Here is a 19,339-nt window from a genome sequence, read left to right on the forward strand (position 1 = left end):
ATGGTTCAACCCCCATACACAGCAAGCTGAAAGCTAAAGACAAAACAACAACAACAACAAAACACTGATGCTCAACCCCCCTGGGTTAAAGAGAGTAATCTGGGAATGTGGAGGCAAATGAGCTACTCTCTTAGGTAACCCAAATAGACAGCGGAAGCTGTGGTATAAGGTGCCTTGGAACAGCGGTTCTCAAGTGCAGGAAGAGCTGTTAGATTAAGTATGTTACACTTGGCTGTACTTGACTTCCAGAAAGCAAAGCATTTTGTCCCTTAATATAATTTGGCTATACTTGGAAACAGTTTTGTTACCATCAGGGGTTGCTACTGTATCTAAGTAGGCAGAGGCCAGTGATGCTAAGCATACCACACATTATTGACTAGGTTCTCAAACAAAGACTTATCCACTCAAAGCGTAAGTGCAGATGTGCACACACTCTGCTTTAGGGCAGTAATAGAGGCAGCCCTAGGAGAAAAGCAGAGTTTTGTTCAACTACAAGAATTCAATTGGTGTTACAAGTAATGGAAGTCTAAGGAAGACAAAGAAGCTTTAAACTTGAAGCAAGAGAACCTGTTTCAAGTGTAGCATGCTATAGTTGAATTTTTAGATATGTATTAATCAAATCTTGTAAGATACACATTTCAGTAAACTTTTTTGTTTTGTTTTGTTTTGTTTTGTTTTTCGAGACAGGGTTTCTCTGTGTAGCTTTGCGCCTTTCCTGGAACTCACTTGGTAGTCCAGGCTGGCCTCGAACTCACAGAGATCCGCCTGGCTCTGCCTCCCGAGTGCTGGGATTAAAGGCGTGCGCCACCACCGCCCGGCTGTTTCAGTAAACTTGAAGAGAGCTTGAAGGCAGAGTGCAATTCCTGTTTCTTTACTAAATGCAGCACTAGCATTAGTCAGCCCTAAAGTTCTCCAACTTCAGTCCTGAAGCTCTTCTGGTGCTTAACAGACCTCTTGATAACCACTGAGAGTAACAGACAACGTGTGTAAATAAAAGAATCACAGCTATGTGCCTGTGCTGTGTTTAGATGGATAATATCGTACACTTTTTGTTCTTGTAGTCTTGTGTATGTAAACATAATGAAATGGCTACCTGGTATTTTCCTATGTTCCAGTACTTAATCACCAACCACTTCCCACTGCTATCAACAAGTCACAGACTGGCAGAAACCTCAGCAAAGACAATTCATTTAAAGCTAGTAACAGTGTAATAAGCTCTGCCGAATAATAGAAAATGAGGCACCTCGGAGTGATGGAGTTAGCGATGTGACTTGGAGCTGAGGCATCAACTATCTTAACTACATGGTTAAGAAATGTTTTTTAGTGTAAGAATGAAATTGATATGCTTTTATACATAAAAGATATATTACTTTCACTATTTTTTTTCCTGCTGACATTGATTCAAAATAGCACTCAAACCAGGGTCAGTTTGATTATCAGTTAAGAAAAATAAATTAGAAGAGTAAATCTGCAGAGAATCTAGAGTTATCAATAGTATTACTAAAAACAACTTAAAATTTAATGTTGTAGATTCTTTAACTTGTTAAACAGCTGCATTGTTAAACTATTGCAAGAAAGAAAACACAAACTATTGTAGCCAAATGTATGATTTATTTTTGGAAAAAATAATTAAACTAAGGTTTTCCCAATAAAGGGGAGAATTAACAAGAGACCATACATACCCTGATTACATGTTGATGACCACATTCTGCAGAACGTGGGTGTGTTCAACATGTACTCCAGAATATGAGCTAGCATTTGCAATATTGAAATCTAAGTCACCTGCCAATGTAAACCCATAAATGATGAAATAAATAACTAGAAACCAGAATCCCAAAGAGGCTGAGTTCCTCCGCAGTGTTTATACAGAGAATTCCATTACAGACAGACAGAGCTGCAATTATCATAGTGCACTGTTAGTTTCCACTGAGCTTCTGCATGATATGGCTGTCTGCTGCTGCATTAGTGAAGATACTTCCTACAAACACATGAGTACCCCAGAGACTATGACGGATCACTTTGCAGCAGCCAAGGTCATCAACAGAGAATCCTAAATGTCGGTAGCGTTCATCTGTTTCAAAAAGTGTGTTGTTCGTATATGGTCCAAAAAACTACAGGAAGTAAGAAATGAAGTATTAATATTTTCATTAGGAAGAAAGACATTGTAGGAATATTTATATAAATTCAAGTGCCTATGTGTTTCAATATATTTTTTAATCCAATAAAAGGTCACACGCATACCAGGTGGTGGTGGTGCACACCTTTAATCCCAGCACTCCACTTGGGGAGCCAGAAGGATCTCTGTGAGTTTGAGGCCAGCCTGGTCTACAGACTGAGATCCAGGACAGGTACCAAAACTACACAAAGAAACCCTGTCTCAAAAATCCAAAAAAAAAAAAAAAAAAAAAAGAAGCTCACATGCAATGCCTAAACTGTTCTAACACACCCTCCCCAGTTCTTGTGCACGCTAGAAATGGGAAATGAATTAGCATGTAAATTTCAAGTTACCTGGAACTGAATGTATACCATTGCACAAACTTTAAAGATAAATAAAACAAAATATAAGGGAATCATCTATGAATCATCTCCATCATTGTTACAAAAGGGGACTAAAGCCAGAGGTCTTCTAGTCTCTATGCACCGTACTTGACTCTGAAAAGTAGCAAGTATGTATTTCTATCTTAAAATTACAAAATGATTTTATGGGGCTGGAGAGATGGCTCAGAGATTAAGAACATTGAATGCTCTTCCAGAGATCTTGAGTTCAATTCCCAGCAACTACATGGCGGCTCATAACCATCTATGAGATCTGATGCCCTCTTCTGGGGTGCAGGCAAACATGAAGACAGAACACTATCTATAAGAAATAAATAAATCTTAAAAAATGATTTTATTATTTCTTGCTACTGAAGTATGTGACCATGACTATATAAAAGCTTCCAAAAAGTTACTTCTTCATTTTTTTTAATAGTTTATATTTTCTTAACTTCAAAATACTTTGGTCTTTTAAGAAACTAGACTAGACCACAGGAATTTCTAAGTTTTAGCTTACAAATAATAACCATACATATCTGTTTCATTATTATTAACAAAAACAATGCCATTAAGTTCTCCTAAATTTGTGAAACCAAGGGACTTAAAGTAATTCTACTTCTTTGGATAATATATTGAGTTGTAAAAAAGTCTAAATGGGTGTTTGGTGGTTTTTTTTTTTTTTGCTTTTTTGCCAACAGGCCAGTTATAATTTCATAATAAAAACCATGTCTACTTCATAGAAACTGGCTTTTAAGAAGTATTTACTCACTGCCAAACCAGACGATGGGTCAATGAAGTCAGCCCAGTATCCTTCAGCCCGAAGAGCATAGCAAATTTCCTTAGCACCATTAATGAACTGCAGAGGAAAAGGTAAAAATCAGTGCTGCCCTAGCATCTCTCTGATTGGTTTATGTTTCTTAAAATAAAATGTCATTTTATTGTTAGGTTGCCCAAGGCTCTAACATAAATCACTAGCCTTGAGGTAAAACAAAACAACAAAATCTGAATACACAGGTAGGTGAAGCAGAGGAATTAAAGACTATACTCGTTTTTCACTAAACACTTATGTACCTTTTATAGATGATGTCTATAATTGCTAAATACCATGTACAGATCAGGATTTTGGTCTTAGTATCTTAATTTCTATGGTGTATTTGCTGATCAGAACTGTAAGTACTGAAAATACAGTAGCAAGTTTAAGTCTAGACTATACTGCTGACAAAAAAAAAGCACAATGGATGCCTAAAACCCAAGGGCACAGCTTTAATTCTAGTCACAGGAAAGAGATAAAAACCAAACTCAATATCCTGTTGAAAGCTATAAAAGTGATCAGAATATTCAAGGCAACTATTTTTATGCTTGAAAAAGTCATAGTCTGAGAAAATGGGAGCAAATGTCTATCTTTATCTTTAGAGACCTTTTATTTAAAGGCAAGAAGTAGGTGATAGGTTTTTGTTTTTGTTTTGGTCAACTTGACACAAGCTAGGGCCTTCTGGGAAGAGGAATTCTCAACTAAGACAACGCCTCCATCAAATTAGCCTGTACGCAAGCTCGTGGGGCATTTTCTTGATTAATGATAGATATGGGAGGATCCAGCCCATTATGAGTGGTGCCACCCCTAAACAGTTGGTCTTGGGTGTATAAGAGAGCAGGCTGAACAAGACTTGGGAAGCAAGCCAGTAAGCAGTGTTTCTTCATAGCTTCTGCTTCAGTTCCTGCCTCCAGGTTCCTGCTTTGAGTTCCTGCCTGGACTTCCCTCAGTGATCATCTGTGGTTAGGACATGTTATCCAGATTAACTCTTGCCTCCCCATGTTGATTTTGGTGTTAATAGCAGAAACAAAAAGTAAATTAGGACAGAGTGGATTCCAAGCAAAGGGATGGTGTCACCGAGTCGAGGAGGCAAATTAAGAATTCTGGATCACTGAAACCCTTGGAATTTGTCTGGCAGAGTACTGCAAAGAGGCAGACACAAAGCAGGATCTGAGTAACCTATGCAGCAATTCACCCTGGTTGCTCAGAAAAATGCTGAGCTGAGTAAGAAAGGGGAAAGATTCTAACAGGCCTAGCAAATTCTCAAACTGTGAAACTTGTAATATGCGGGGGTTACACGGGTTTCTGGTCCAAGAGTGAGAGACACAGCACTTCTGGCATTCAGCTAACACTGGCTCTAATGTCCAGGACTTAGAAATGAAGAATATATTCTGCACCAAACACTAGCAAAGTATAGTCCTAGAGTAAATCTAGCTCACTGATACAGCCACATCCATTCATTTACTTAATGTCTATAGTTGTTTTAACAGTGTAACTCAGAGCTTATAGCTGAGGTGGATTGCACAAGATGCCTATAATACACAAGTTCCCCATCTGTGGATTTATTTTTTTATGGTTTTGGTCAACTGCCCTCAAAATATATACTAATCTGAAAATTCTCTAAGTAATGAAATAATTTGTAAGTTTTAAATGACAAGCCATTCTGATTAGTGTAATAAATCTCACAGCATCTGGCCAGCCAGCCTGGGATGTGGACTATTTTTTGGTTGAGCGCATCCAGACCGAATGCTACTCACCTGTTAGACCCATCTTGATAATCAAATCAACTGTGGAGGTAGCCCAGAAACGGTGCAGACTAGCCCTTCATTTCCTTAATAATAACCCCACTGTGCAATGACAATGCTGCTTGCAAGCAGCACACACCAAAGAAAACCTTCCTTTAAACAAACAGCCGAATATAAAACCATTTGTGAAAGAAACCATATTCACTAAACTTCGTTGACAATAACTGTTATTCTGTAGTATTAGTAATTCCTATTAGTCTTTGAAAGTGCTGCTCACATACACTAAGCTCTATCATAGGCATATAAATACATTGTGATCAAAGCTAAGGTCCTGCTCTTATCATCAGTGGATAAAGAAGATGGCTGTGTCTGGGACTTGTTAAAGTATAGAGGAGGCACCACGATGTTGGTACTAATGAGTTAGACCAGATCACACCAGAATGCAATTATTCATTCTACTGTCACTGACTGAATTAGTGATCAGACTGAGTGTAACAGGCCAGTTTTCAAGAACAACCAGCAGACTGACAGCAAGCAATCAGAAGGGGCCTAGTGGACCTGAGCCAGCATGAAAATTAAGTCCTCCCTGTTCTAACCGTAGAAGGAAAGAAGCAGTTTACTCCTTGCTCTTCTACTTTCTTCAGCCCCTCTACCTCTACTGCCAAAGCCTCCGTTCAGCTTTCAAGAGCCCTTGATCTGTTTTAGAGACCAAGAAAGACAGTTAGATAAGGAAACTGAAACTGGGCCTGAAGCGGCTTTCCCTTTTTGACTCTCAATATAACATACTGTGACCTTAGAGCATAGGCCCAGCCTAACTAAGGAGTATGTTTTATAATACAAAGCTGAGTACTGCTTACTCACAGGTTACCAATGTTCACACCATGCTCAGTTAGGCAAACTCCGAGCTACAGCCAACAGTGTTTCTAGACTTCATGTCTACTTGGGTCTATAAATGCTGCCTGTGCACATGGCAGGGTGGAGGTCTCTGAACTTCACTCTTCTCAGGGATATGCCACCTGGAAGTCACTTTGCTCAAATAAACTATAAATTTCACTTGCCACAACTTCTTCTTTTTTTCAGAACTACATTTCATTTTTTAAAATGAAGTTTAGCTGGGCAGTGGTGGCACAGGCCTTTAATCCCAGCACTTGGAAGACAGAGGCAGGCGGATCTCTGTGAGTTCGAGGCCAGCCTAGTCTACAGAGCGAGATCCAGGACAGGCACCAAAACTACACAGAGAAACCCTGTCTCGGGGTGGGGGTGGGGGTGGGTGGGAGGAAGTTTAGTGATTCCTACGGAGGCATAGCACCTAAGCTAACCTTCTTCTCAATATCTACCTGTACAATGGTGACATACAATAAATAATGCTGTAGTCTGTAGATTATCACCCACATCCAACAGTAACATTTGTTGATGTATTTCATAATCTTTGTTAGTCTTAAAAACAATAGTCATTAGATCATATTCCAACTTAATGAAAAAAGTCATACTTAAAAACTAAAAAGAACAAAACAAAATAATGCAATAAAGCATGTACAAAGGTTAACTAAAAGAATATTATACTATTACAAGCACCAGCAAATTTCTCCTAAGGCAGACAGTGGCATCTGCTGGAAAAAAATCAGAATAGGATATGGAGAGTAAGCTACAATTCTCAACACAGCTGCATGCCAAAGCCCACACTTGACAAGAACTATATTGAACTCAATATCAAATCAGGCAAGAATCTTGAGTCTTGTATAATATTAGAAGGACCAGTCTTAATACCATACATCCCAGGGGCTCAGGAGAGAAACTACGAACAGCGAGGACTATTTTTGGGCAATAGAATCTCAGCACACCGAGTTCTATAGTTCACATGCTTTAATTCCTCTGGGATAACATCCTATTTACACAGCTTCAGTTCTGTTCTCGTGCCTAGCTCCTTTCTTGCCTGGTTTCTCTCTATATTTATCTACTGCTCCCTCTAAGTTCTATCTTAATTCTCTCATCTTAATTCTGCCTCATCTAGGTCCTTCTCATCTCGTTCTTACCCAGCTAGTACTTCCCCATCTGACTCTTCCTCATCTTCCATCTCGTCTACACGTTCTCTCTGGTCAAAATCCTCCTTATCCCTCTCCCTTCTCTGTCTCTAAATTATCCACATTCTTCCTAAGTCTCTCTGTAATCCAGTTATAAACCCAAGCAATAGCAATCCCCTGGTCGAGCAAGGTCACCAGGCTTGAATTCTACGGGGTCATAAAGGCAGGTAAGAATTTTCCTCAGGCAGTGACCACCAGGCTTTCTTTTACAATCCAAAATGGGAGTGGTAAAAGAGGAGGTCAACTGAGTGCTAATGACCAGTTAGTATATCAAAAAGGGGATATATGTGCTCAGTCTACAGTCCTAGAAGTAGTTAGGTAAGAAGTTAGGGGTCTGTTAGTAAGGTTGCATAAGAAAGGAGGGTCTCACCCTAAATTGCACAAGAAATAAAGCTATCCGCCTGACCTAGGAGACAGGTGTTGTTTCATATGGCCTTGGATGCTTGATAGGCATTTTAGATAAATATACTGTTAGGAGTTCTTGGAAGTACACAAGAAAATCATTTTAGGAACCAACTAATATATATATGCAATAGTTTAAGTTGTAAAAGTTGATTACATGGGAAACCCAAGGCAAGTAAGATTGGTGTTACACTGTTCTGTTAAAGGCAGGTTAAAAAAAACCAGCAGAATAACAGTCAGTCTAACGTAACCTCAATGTGTATTATTAACTCAGCTGTAAAGTCCACCACAGTCCAGTCTCTTAGAAAGTAAGAGGGATTTTCATAATAACGTGTCGCCGTAACTGCTGTAGTGGCATTTAAAGAAGACAGCATTAAGTTATTAGGAAACTGGAAGACTTACCTTCTCCAAGAGCATCTCTCTTTCAAGTTCTACCTCTTCACTCCACACAGTCATGTCATTTTCAGTTTTCTGTGTTACAGTCAGAACCATCAGTTTGTTATTAGCCACTTCTGGAAAAAGTGACTCAAAATCTAAAAATAAGAATATAAACCCCAAGAAGAAAACACTTAGTTTACACAAAGAGCTTTCGTTCATAAAAATAACTTACTCGGTCAGATGAAAATTGAGTTAAATTACTGTGCTGCTAAGGCAGTTTTTCAAGTGTACACTACCTCTGAAGAGTCAGATGAATGCAGTTTTGTTGGATGAGCTGAAATAGCATTGCCAACAACTCTGAAGGTTCAGCTACAATACACCTTTTTACTATTAATATGATTTTCAAATACATTTATCACTAAGAGTTTAATGACAGCTGGCCAAAGTGCAGAGGATAAGTGACTGTGGAGCACACAGCCACAAATGTGACATCTGTATCACACCAGCTCTCAGAACTTAGGGAGGACTGGAGTGAAACAGTGTCTTCCGGACATGACAGGACCTTGTGCACTCAGGAACTCCCAGCAGCTGTGCAGAAGTCCTGCACAAGATGAAGAGTTAACATTCCAGTAAGCAGCAGAGAGAGGCTCACAAGTTCCCAACCCTAATTGAGGAGCTATGGTACAGCTGATGACCTCTGGGGGAAGGAGAATCAGTTTTCTTTAACTGTGCGGCTCCTAGTAGGCTGACCAGGCTCTTGTGAGCAGTCCCTACCCAGATGTAAATGGGTAGCACCAAATGGACTCCATAGTTAATTTTTAAAAAGAGAAAGATACGGAGTTGGGTGAGGTGGGAACAGTTCAGGGAGGCAGTGGTGAGATCCTCCAGAAGGGAGAGGAATGGAAATGAATATAATCCAAATTCACTGCATAAACTTCTTGAACATTCTTCTTTGCATATTATATATAAACTTATAAAAAAATTAGTTACAACAGTTACACAAGAGTAGAAATATGACGCTTAGGGGAAAGTTACCATAAGTCCTATTATTCCTATGTAACTGAAACGAGTTCCAATGTCAGAAGACAAGTCATCATTTCCAAGTAGACATAATAAGTATCAACACCTAGAGCCTGACAAGTACTACGAGTCAGTCCATCATTAAGCATATGCAGACATTAATAACATTATCTAATACACATTTTGTGTTTCAATGCAGAAAGCATGATACCTCTCTGCAGCAGTTCTGGACACGTTTGGATTACACACTCAACTCTGGCACTTTCAAAGTAAGTTTCTGCACTGTTAATATCTTGTTCAACAGGTGCATCGCTACTCTGTGGGAACAACAAGGATGGAAGGAAAAACTTGAGTTCAAATATCAAGCCATATTTGTTAATAATTTAAGTTAGAGCTGGGCAGTGGTGGCGCACGCCTTTAATCCCTGCGCTCGGGAGGCAGAGGCAGGCGATCTCTGTGAGTTCAAGGCCAGCCTGGTCTACAGAGCTAGTTCCAGGACAGGCTCCAAAGATACACAGAGAAACCCTGTCTCAGAAAAACAAACAAACCAAAAAACACAAACAAACAAAAAGAATTTAAGTTAGAAAATTTTAAAACATGATTCTAATGGAAAGTAAGGTAATGCTTTTACACTAAAATGAGTATAAATTCTGAAAGTTCTAAAATTTAGCCACAGCTTGTAATATATTAGGCCCTTTGAGAGGAGTATACAGTATAAAAAATAAAGTATTTTTAAAAATCCAGCTTTTACGCTCAAATAGATCAGATCTAGCAGAAGAAAAGCAGCATTTATAAAAACTGTAATTCAACATGAAATTGCTACAGAATGAGAAGAAAGCTTTGGGGGATGGAGTTCGGGAGTGAACCACTTTGCTAGGAGGGATCAGAAAAAGCTGAAACAGTAGTAACAGATGTGGGTGTTTACAGGTAGAACACAGGTTAGGAATTCACAGGAAAACGATGCACCAAGTGCAGGAAGCCTGCAAAAGCATGCAATTCATCACTGTTGTTATTCCTTTCACTTTTCATACAAGGAAACAAAGGCTCAGAAAGGTTAAGTGACAGCCTCAAAGTCACAAGCTAAGTGCTCCCATCAACCCCTGAACCCGGACATATTCTCTTCCCCAGTCCATTATGCTACAATAGAATGTCCCTAAAAATGCAGGTAAAAGAAACAGTTCTTGAAGTCTGACAGAGCTGAAAGGACATCAATAACTTAGGAACAAATTCACAGATTAGAGAAAGGTAATTTTGAAACTATTTGTGGGAACATGTTAGTGAAGGCAGGCAAGGATGGTCCTATAATTTTTATCTAAAGACAGAGAAAAGATAGCTATACTATTCATTTGACTGATTAGACAGCAATAAGGCCAATCTTTGAGGGGATAAAAGAACCTCTTCAGTATTAAACATAAAATCTGGGACCTACTAGATATACAAATAGACACCGAGTGGGCAAATGTCAGAAATGATACCGAGTTAGGAATTACAGAGACTTAAAGCTAATGTGCTAGCGACTAAAGAGGAACTTAAATGAGAAGATGAACAACAGGATTTGTGGGAAAGATCAAGTATTTGGTATGGAGCGGAAGAACAAGGACATGAGAAGAAAGAGCAAAAATCATCTAATATCAAAAGATCCAGGAAGTCAATGACATCCCAATGCCCTTTCATCCAATACAACTCATACTTGGAGAGACTGGTGTATGTAACAACAGGGGCTGTCAGGATGGCTCAATGGTTAAGAGCATGACTGCTCTTGCGGATGATCCGAGTTCAGTTCCTAACATCCACTTCAGGAAGCTCCCACCCAACACCTCTAACTCCAGCTCTAAGGGATCTGATGCCTCTTGCCTTCATGGGCACCCGCACTCATGTGCACGTACCCACACACAGACACATATACCACATAATTAAAAAATAAATCTTTAAAAGCAAACAAAAAGTCACCACTACCACAAAAACCCAACCAAATAAAAAAGCCTCTAACTCCTATACTGCAATGCCACATCTTAGGAGTATGACTCAAACTCTGAGATGTATGTAGTCTTCTATTTCTAAGAAGAATGGTGCAACTCCAGTTTCACAATTGTAACACGGGGGCTCAGGAGGTATCCTCGTGCAAGCATGGGGATCTGAGTTTGGATTGCCAGCACCCACCTAAAAGCTAGGCATAGAGGCACACACATCTGTATCTTAGTGTTGAGGGCCTTGCTGGCCAGCCTTGCCAAAATAAGAAGCTCTGATCCAGTGACAGACCCTGCCTCAAAAAACAAGGTGGAGAAGCAACAAAGGAAGACATCCCTCTATGAACTTTGGTCTCCACTCTTGTGCAAGCACATCAGAACATGCCTTTGGACATGTGTACACACATATACACAAGCCCATCATATAAGCATACATGAAAAAGAAAAAAATTACAAAACTCTCTCCTAATCCCTTAGAAATTGTTTTTTCTTCTCTCCCCTCCACAAATTTAACATTTATACTGCTTTCCTTCTAGTTGACTGCATCTGAACAACTTCAGAGATCTCAAAAATTTCTTAAGCTATTAAAGGGCTAGAGAAATATAAAGTGAGTGGGAACTAAGTCTATCAACAAATTATAACTGCCCCAGGTGGCCTGGAACTCATGTAGGTCAGGCTGACCCTGAACCTAGAGCTGTTCCTCCTTTTACTGGTAAAGTACTGGGATTACAGGTACCACATAACATCATGACTGCCTATAATAGTATTTTTAGAATTAAAAACAAGAAACCTTAATCTTTAGCAATACAGAAAAATAATTTAACAGTCATATTTAGAATAAGTAGCTACCAAAAATGTATTTTAATAGATTACAATTTAAACATGTAAGTTGGATGGTGCCAGTATATTTTTTTAAGCCTCCTTATGCTGCTTTTGTATATATTGGCTTTTCTTTTTTTACCCTTTCAATAAAATGCACTCAGTAATTGAAAAGTAACACAGCATTAATAAGAGCAACAATATTACCAACCAACCTGAACTTCATTCACATACTGTGCTATCACAAACTCGTGTCTTTCAGTTGAGAGAGGCTCTGCTAGAACATCAGGCAAAGTTTTATGGGTCAGGCTTTTCTTCTGGGAAGCAGTCCCATTGAGGTGACAGTCAAAGCCCATATTCCCAGGAAGCTGGAATCTCTGATCCTGAGGGCCAAATGGTCCCATAGTTTCATCAGGCCACACTGTCCGGGAGCCTGAAGGGAATAAAGGGGGCTATCCAGTTAGTCTTCATGTGATACAAATGGGAAGTTAGCTGTTAAAAACAACAGAAACAGAATCCAGGGAAGCTGTAGGGCTTTGAATGCCCTGGTAAACTTACATTGTAGTAAAGCTTTTGAAGGAACCAAGATTCCATGTGTTATGCCTTTGGGACACATTAGGTTAAGCTTCTATAAGCCTTTGGTATTTTGGCAGGCATTATAAACTTTCAAGTATGGAATGTAGAATTTCTCAAACCTTTCTAACCACCACCCAACCTCTTTAAATAGCCTTGGACAATGATTCGTAATTTGGAAACTGCTGCTGAGAGAAATAATAAAGAATATTTATCAAGAAAGGAACATAATTAAAACGCCTTAGAATGATTAGTATGATAGTGATGCAAATAACAGATTAAAAAAAGCACTACCAATTCCAGGTAAGTTACTCAACAAATCCATACTAAACACACAAAGTGCTTGCCACAGGGAGGAGATTAGCAGAGAACCCTAAGTAGCAAACTCCCTAGAGGATCAAGAGAGGGCAGAAGCAGCTGAGGGAAGACGGGCTGTCAGAGGACAGGAAGACATCAGCGTGAGACTGGGGGATGGTCAGACTGAGAGTGCACACTGCTCCCCAGAACTCGAGCAGGGCTGCCCACAGCTGCCTGGAACTCCAGGTCCAGGGACTGAACACTCTCGACTGGTCTCTACGGATATCTGCACTCACACGCCATATACACATAAATAAAATAAAAATAAAATCTTAAAAAAAAAAAACAACAACTTAGAAATTTGGGATCAAGTGTAGACAGTACTGGATTTTCAATTTGGTCTTTTTTAGCTTTGTGACAGTAAGAAAACAAGATCACTGAATACTGAATTTTGATATTTTCTTTGGGTAGTAATAGGTCATACAGTAATCTCTCTTTTAGTTAGGCAGTGAGTTTCAGTTCTTAGTCATGTGATACTTACGAATAGGTAATACACAGTATACTGTATTGCCAAACTATATTTGGGAGATTAAGTGTATCAAATGTGCTCTTTTTAAATAAAGTTTTTCATTTATTTTACATCCTGATCGCAGTTACCCCTCTCTCCTCTCCTTCTGTTCCCTTCTGCTTCTAGCTTACAACAATTACAATGTGTTTCCTGGGATATATTCCTATGAAGAACATTGTTTTATTTTATTTTTTGTAATAGTATAACTTTCTGATATATCTAGGTAGAATGGTATTTTATTCTCAATGGAACAAACAAAAGTTTAAAAAGATGTATAAAACTCCAAGAAAAACTATTAGCGAAACATAAAAGATTTTACAAGTATAATAAAAGCAGTCTTTTACTTACATATATCTGGGGGTGCAGTGGCCACATGAGGCTCATCAGAACCTGAAGACCCTGCAGTTGAAAAGGCTTTTGGCTTGACAACTCTTTTCACTAAGGAACAGAATCCTGGGAGATAGGAAACCAGTCTGGCCCTGTTATAGAGCACCTAGTAACAACAGAAATGAACAGTTTTGGAGACAAATAATACATTCTGACAAATCTTCATATTGTGTGCACACACATATGGTGTATGTGTGATATAAATTACGCAACCTCTCATATTTTAAATTAAAAAACCCTTGACTCCCATCTTCCCCCTGGCTTGTTTACTCAGAAGGTTAGAGGAGGGCAGGAGTCCTGGTCTATCAGTCTCCACCTTATTACTTTGAGACAGTCTCTCACTGAGCCTGGAGCTGCTGTGATGGTGGTCAAGTCCCAGTGATCTTCCTGTCTCTACCTTCCCCAAAGTGCTAGTGGTACAAGCATGTGCAGCCATGCCTGGATTTTCACGTGGGTGCGATTTCAAATATAGGTTCTCATGCTTATGCAGTAAGCTAATTCATCCCATTGTGTTGTATCTTTTAAAAACAACACACACTACTATCTCTGTGGAATATCTACTATGTGACAAACAATATGTGTACTTACAATTAAAAAACAAACCCACTATGAGAGTTGTCAGAATCAAAGGGGGGGAGTGGGAGGGAGTGGACAAGTGTGGCAAGCCCTAACAAGGAGGGCATGCTAAGAAGTAGGGAAGTTTTCGAGACTATTAACTGATAAATGAACTGTCACAGAAAGACTACCCAAACCATAACCTTGCACAAAGGCCACTGTAGAAACAAAGCAAATCAAACATTTCTAAGAGGATGCCTAACCAGTAACTGCCTATTCACCTTTGGACTGACGCTACCTGGTGTTGATCCTTGGAGCCAAAAACAATCCAACAAATTATGCAACCCTTTCGTATTTTGAATTAGAAAACCCTTGACCCTCAGCCCCCCCCCCCCCCTCCCTGCCATTGCCTCCAACCCTACTTGTCTTGCCATGCTTCCTGTAATCACTCACTCCCAAATAAAGCTCTGGGATAAAAGTGTATGTCTTTTTCCAATAAAGATCACAAAGTGAATCTATAAATGCCACCTTATTTAATAAATACCACAAGTGTAAAGCAACTAGTAAGATTCTGCTGTCCTTAAACCAGAGACTTGAGAAGTATCCTTGGAGCCTAATGCTTCCTTTCCAGTCCTTTTCTTCTTTAACTGCTGCAGACTGTGCTAATTACTTCCCATGCTATTACTTCTTCTTTGCTCACTTTCCTTAATTTTAGCATATCTTTATGGTGTATTTTCTGATACTATGTTTACTTCCCAGACTGAGTTAAAATAGATGAATATGTAAATAGATGAGCATGGACAGACTTTTAGCAGAATACTTGGGTTAGAATAATTCAATGTAGAAGTTGCCAAATGATTTCCCAATACAGCTGATTGTTGGGAAATGAAGTTTTATTGTAACACAGACACAGTCATTCACTTAAGTATTGCATATGACTGCTTTCACACTGTAACATCAGCATTAGCCTATGGCCCACAAAGCTTAAAATATTTGCTAGCTGGCTATTTGCATTTAAAAAATATGGACATCACCTGGCCTGGAACATCAGGAATGAGTTACCATACTGAGTCATGAATGTCTGTATTTCAGAGCTTAGACAAACAGAATGTTTCTCACATGAAAGAAAAGGGCTACAGTTAGTTACAGCCATCTTCAGCTGACTGATGCAATCTGAGTACAGACTATTGCTGTAGTACCTTCTGACTTCACAGGGAAGCAGATGTCTCTTCACTGAGAATCATGTGACTTGGGAAATTCTATTAAAACTTTATAACTTTCAGGAAAAAAGGGATAAAGTAGTTATATCCAGAAGAGTGGCAAATTTGGATGCTAAATTATGGGCAGTTTTATAACTCTGGATGTTAAATAAATTGTTAAAGACATATGTCTATGCATATTTCACTACTAACATCTGCCAAGAATTTACAACACATATAAACCAAGACAAAATCCTCAGAGTTGACATCCGAACAGAATTTAAATTTGTTTAATATAAACTTCATTCTAACAAAGAACTTTTATCTTCCAATAAATTCATTCTACTGAATTCATTTAAACAAAGTCAGTGCAAATATTAGCATTCTATTCTATTTCAACTAACTTCGCTCCTTTGAGTGTTCCATAGGCCTCTTTCATGACACACTCCTTTAGGGCAGGTTATGGATTGATATAAAATTCACCTTAAAACTTGGCTCTTAGACTTCTATCTTCAAACACTTTGCAATAACAGGAATGCCACATTAAATTTTTCTACTACGGCCCTGGTTAAATTACAACTCTAATGAAGTTAAATTTCTGAGTACAGCACTTAAGATTCCCTAATGTTCCACTACCTCCAATCCAACTTCACCTCCTACATACAACCCTTGCACATCTTATGTTCAGGCAAGCAGAAATGATACCCTAATATTTAAAAGGCACAGGGAAGATTTTTGTATATAATGCCTGACTTTCTAATTCAAATCTTTGATGATCTAAGTTCCACTCATCTCTCAAAACTCAAGGTAAACATTTTTTTCCATTAGGTGACCACAAACTCCCATTTTCTCTTATGCACAGATCTCTCACTATACCTTCTCCAAGCTTTCAAAAAACTATTGCGTGCTACTTAAAAATTTTTTATTTTATTTTGTGTGCACAAGTATTTGCCTGCATGTGTGTATGTGTACCATATGTGTGCCTGGGGTCTGATGAGGACAGAAGAATGCATTGAATTCTCCAGAACTGGAGTCTCAGAGGGTTATGACCTATCTTGTGCCTGGGTCCTCTGCAAGAGCAGCCTGTGCTCCTAACAGGTTAGGCCTCTTTCCAGGCCCTATCATGTGCTACTTTTAATAAAAACCTTCATATATTTCTTATACCCTTTACCTATGAACTAAGGTAGGATGTGTCTAGTACCTGGGCACTTACACTCACATCTTTGAGTGTGAATATGTGAGTGTGAATAATAACTTTTGTAGAAACTGGAAGGCCACTTCCTATACTGATAACTTCAAAACTTCAGGTTAACCAAAGGTGTTTTTTGTTGTTTGTTTTTGTCTTTGGTACAGGGCTTTACAACATATTCTAAGTATTTACTGAAATGACTTCAAATTTACTGCTGAAAGGATGCTTGCATTGAATTATACGTCTACAAAATATGAAATCGGAGAAACAAATGCACGAGAATTTATAGGATGTCTGTGTCAAACTACTTTCCTATCGTAAAAACTTAATCTCACACCCTCTGCTCCCCGACACCGCTGGGACATAAAGGCGAAGACTGCGCCAACGTCATCATAAATTCGTCCCTCCATTTCCTAACAAGATCCCTAACACACTGGTTTACCGAAGAGTGACTTACATGAGCCATCTCTAGTGCAGAGGCCGGACGCAGATCCTTTCCTTTGGCAAAGAGTCCCTGGGAAAGAGCAAAACAAAACAGGCTAGTGCCAGACCTCGCTGGACCGACAGACGCCCGGGCCAGGCGGTGTCAGCGTGTCCCTCCCCATCGCCAGGCCTCGGGCCCCGCGTCCCCGGGAACCCGTGGGAGCCAGCGTCTGAGCTCCGAGCGCAGGCTCGGCCGGAGCCAGCGGAAAGGCCCAGGGCAGAGGTGGGGCGACAAGGGCGATACCGACAACAGGGTTCTGGTCACCCCTGAGTGTGCACGGGACACCGCGAGCGGCAACTCGCATCCATACCAGTCACCGGAGGGGCTCCGCGCCCAGGCCCTCGCCCCGTCCACTGTCAAGATGGCGGCGGCCACCGTCCCGACAGCGCCGCTGTTGGCGCCCAGGCCTGAGTAGTTGCCTCCGAGCGCATCGATGCTGCCCGTCGATCGATCTTCGAGTAGCTGATGCTCTCAGGGCTCCGGAAGGTGAGCTGGCGTTCCATTGGATAAACTGGTGGGTGGGTCAAGACGGGGGTGGGGCCGCGCTGGGAAGACTTAAAGGACTCAATGCCAATGTTTGGCGCCAATGTTTGGTACCAATATTTGGTAGATCTTTGCTTTTCATTGACTCGGTACCTTTGACAGATTTTTGTTGTTGTTGTTTTATTTATTTTTTTTTAGATTTGAAAGTTTATTTTATGCGTATGAGTGTTTTGTCTGCATTTATATGTGAGCCGAAGAAAGAGTTGGTTCAATGGGACTGAAGTTACAGATGGTTGTGAACTGTCATGTGGGTGCTGGGAGTTGAACCTGGGTCCTCCAGAAGAGCGACTTGTGCTCTTAACTTCTCAACTCTCCAGCTCCCTTTGACAGACTCTTTATCCTCCCCCAAGACTTCCCTACAGTTTCCAGACGATTCAGTCTTCTATTGTATGTACGATTGCTGTTTTTCAAGAACTATTGTTTTTGAGGACAAGGACAGTTTTTGTTTATTTGTTTCTGATTTTTTGGTCCCAGTTTTTCGGTGGTGTCAAACTCTTAATAGGCTTAGTAAACATACATATATTGTCCATCAATAGTGTATAGCTTATCTAACACATTTAAAGATGAAGCTCATAATTACTTCTGAAGTTTCTCTGATTTTAATAGCTGTATTAATGACTTTTCTGTTGCTGTGATTAAACACAATGACCAAGGTAACTTATAAAAGGAATTGTTTATTTAGGCTTACCATTCCAAGACCCTGAAACTGGGGGGTGGGGTTGATTGTGGCAACAGGAGGTAGATAGGGAGGCTGAAGCAGAAGCTGAGGGCTCACATCTTGAACTATAAGGAGAAAACAAAGATCTCACTGGGAATGGTGGGTGGCTTTTGAAACTTCAAAGCTGGTTCCCAGTGACATACTCCCTCTAGCAATGCCATACCTCCTAAATCAACCCCAAAAACTATCAACTTGGGACAAAATACTCCAAAATCTTAGCCTATGGGGGCCAGCCACTACAATAAACTTAGCAGTTAGAGAAAGTATTCATCAGGCATTTTGTTGACTCTGAATTAGAACTTGATGCTTTTCTTGTGTATTGACTGAAGTGAGAGTGTGCTTAATGATATAAACTGTATTTGTTACTCTATTACATCAAAGCTCCTTACTGTCATTATGATTTATTACTGATTATCACCTTGGCGAGGTGGAACACTGCTTCTCCACTGTGAATTTACTCTTTTTCTTTACAAGGAAGAAGAAAGGCCCCAAACTGTAGGAGTGGGTAATCATTCATCTATTTGAGGGCAGAGTGTCTTCATAATTAGCTAGAGATCTTCTTATGGAAGAATTGTCTGCTTCCACTTGTCGATGTATTCAGTTATTTATATTAATGTGGATTCACATTAATTTAAAATTACTTTTTAATTTTGTTTTTCATATTGATCCAATTTTGGTTTATTTCAGTTGTCACCTATGCTATGCACCATAGGGTTGGGTTTTTTTTTTTTTTTTTTGGTATTCATCAATATATTTGTTTGTCATTATTTCTTGAGATTGTTTAAAAATTTCTGGCACTATTAGATACTCCAGAAGCATCTTATATAATCTCTGTCTATCTGAGTCCTAGAATCAACCACTTTCCTAAGAAGACTTAGTCATCTACTTTAACCAATGTAAGAGACTTGACTTACCCATTTGCTACCCATTTACTTAACTTCAATTCTAGTGTGCATGTACAGTGAGTTCAGAACTGTTAAACTACATTCAGTGTACATGGATAGAGGGTTTGTATGATCAGCTAAGCCTGTGGGAATCAGATTCACCAACTATGTGCAATGCTTTTAG

The 19,339-nt window shown here is 39.6% G+C and overlaps 1 protein-coding gene and 1 long non-coding RNA gene across 4 annotated transcripts in view; one reads left to right on the top strand and one right to left on the bottom strand.

The window, feature by feature from the left end:
- Positions 1 to 1,593: 1,593 nt before the first annotated feature.
- Mmadhc (metabolism of cobalamin associated D) lies at positions 1,594 to 17,401 on the bottom strand. Of its 2 annotated transcripts, none has more exons than XM_052723755.1 (8): positions 17,321 to 17,401; positions 16,984 to 17,040; positions 13,545 to 13,689; positions 11,974 to 12,191; positions 9,184 to 9,289; positions 7,977 to 8,107; positions 3,305 to 3,391; positions 1,594 to 2,111 (listed from the first exon to the last, which is right to left on the bottom strand). In XM_052723755.1, the coding sequence occupies exons 2-8, from the start codon at positions 16,990 to 16,992 to the stop codon at positions 1,917 to 1,919; spliced, it is 891 nt and encodes a 296-aa protein (XP_052579715.1). In that variant the 5' UTR covers positions 16,993 to 17,040; positions 17,321 to 17,401; the 3' UTR covers positions 1,594 to 1,916. The 2 variants fall into 2 exon arrangements, with proteins under 2 accessions (XP_052579715.1, XP_052579716.1); XM_052723756.1 differs by lacking the exon at positions 17,321 to 17,401 and adding an exon at positions 17,275 to 17,293.
- The window catches only part of LOC128101048 (uncharacterized), a 94,231-nt gene continuing 92,276 nt past the window's right edge, over positions 17,385 to 19,339 (top strand). For both annotated transcript variants that reach the window (XR_008214982.1, XR_008214981.1), the window contains exon 1: positions 17,385 to 17,496. This is a non-coding gene — a long non-coding RNA (uncharacterized LOC128101048). The remainder of the gene's footprint in view (positions 17,497 to 19,339) is intronic.

The sequence above is a fragment of the Peromyscus californicus genome, unplaced genomic scaffold (assembly GCF_007827085.1).
Source record: "Peromyscus californicus insignis strain IS unplaced genomic scaffold, ASM782708v3 Scaffold_7__1_contigs__length_154581171, whole genome shotgun sequence".
In the NCBI taxonomy this organism is placed as follows: Eukaryota; Metazoa; Chordata; class Mammalia; order Rodentia; family Cricetidae; genus Peromyscus; species Peromyscus californicus.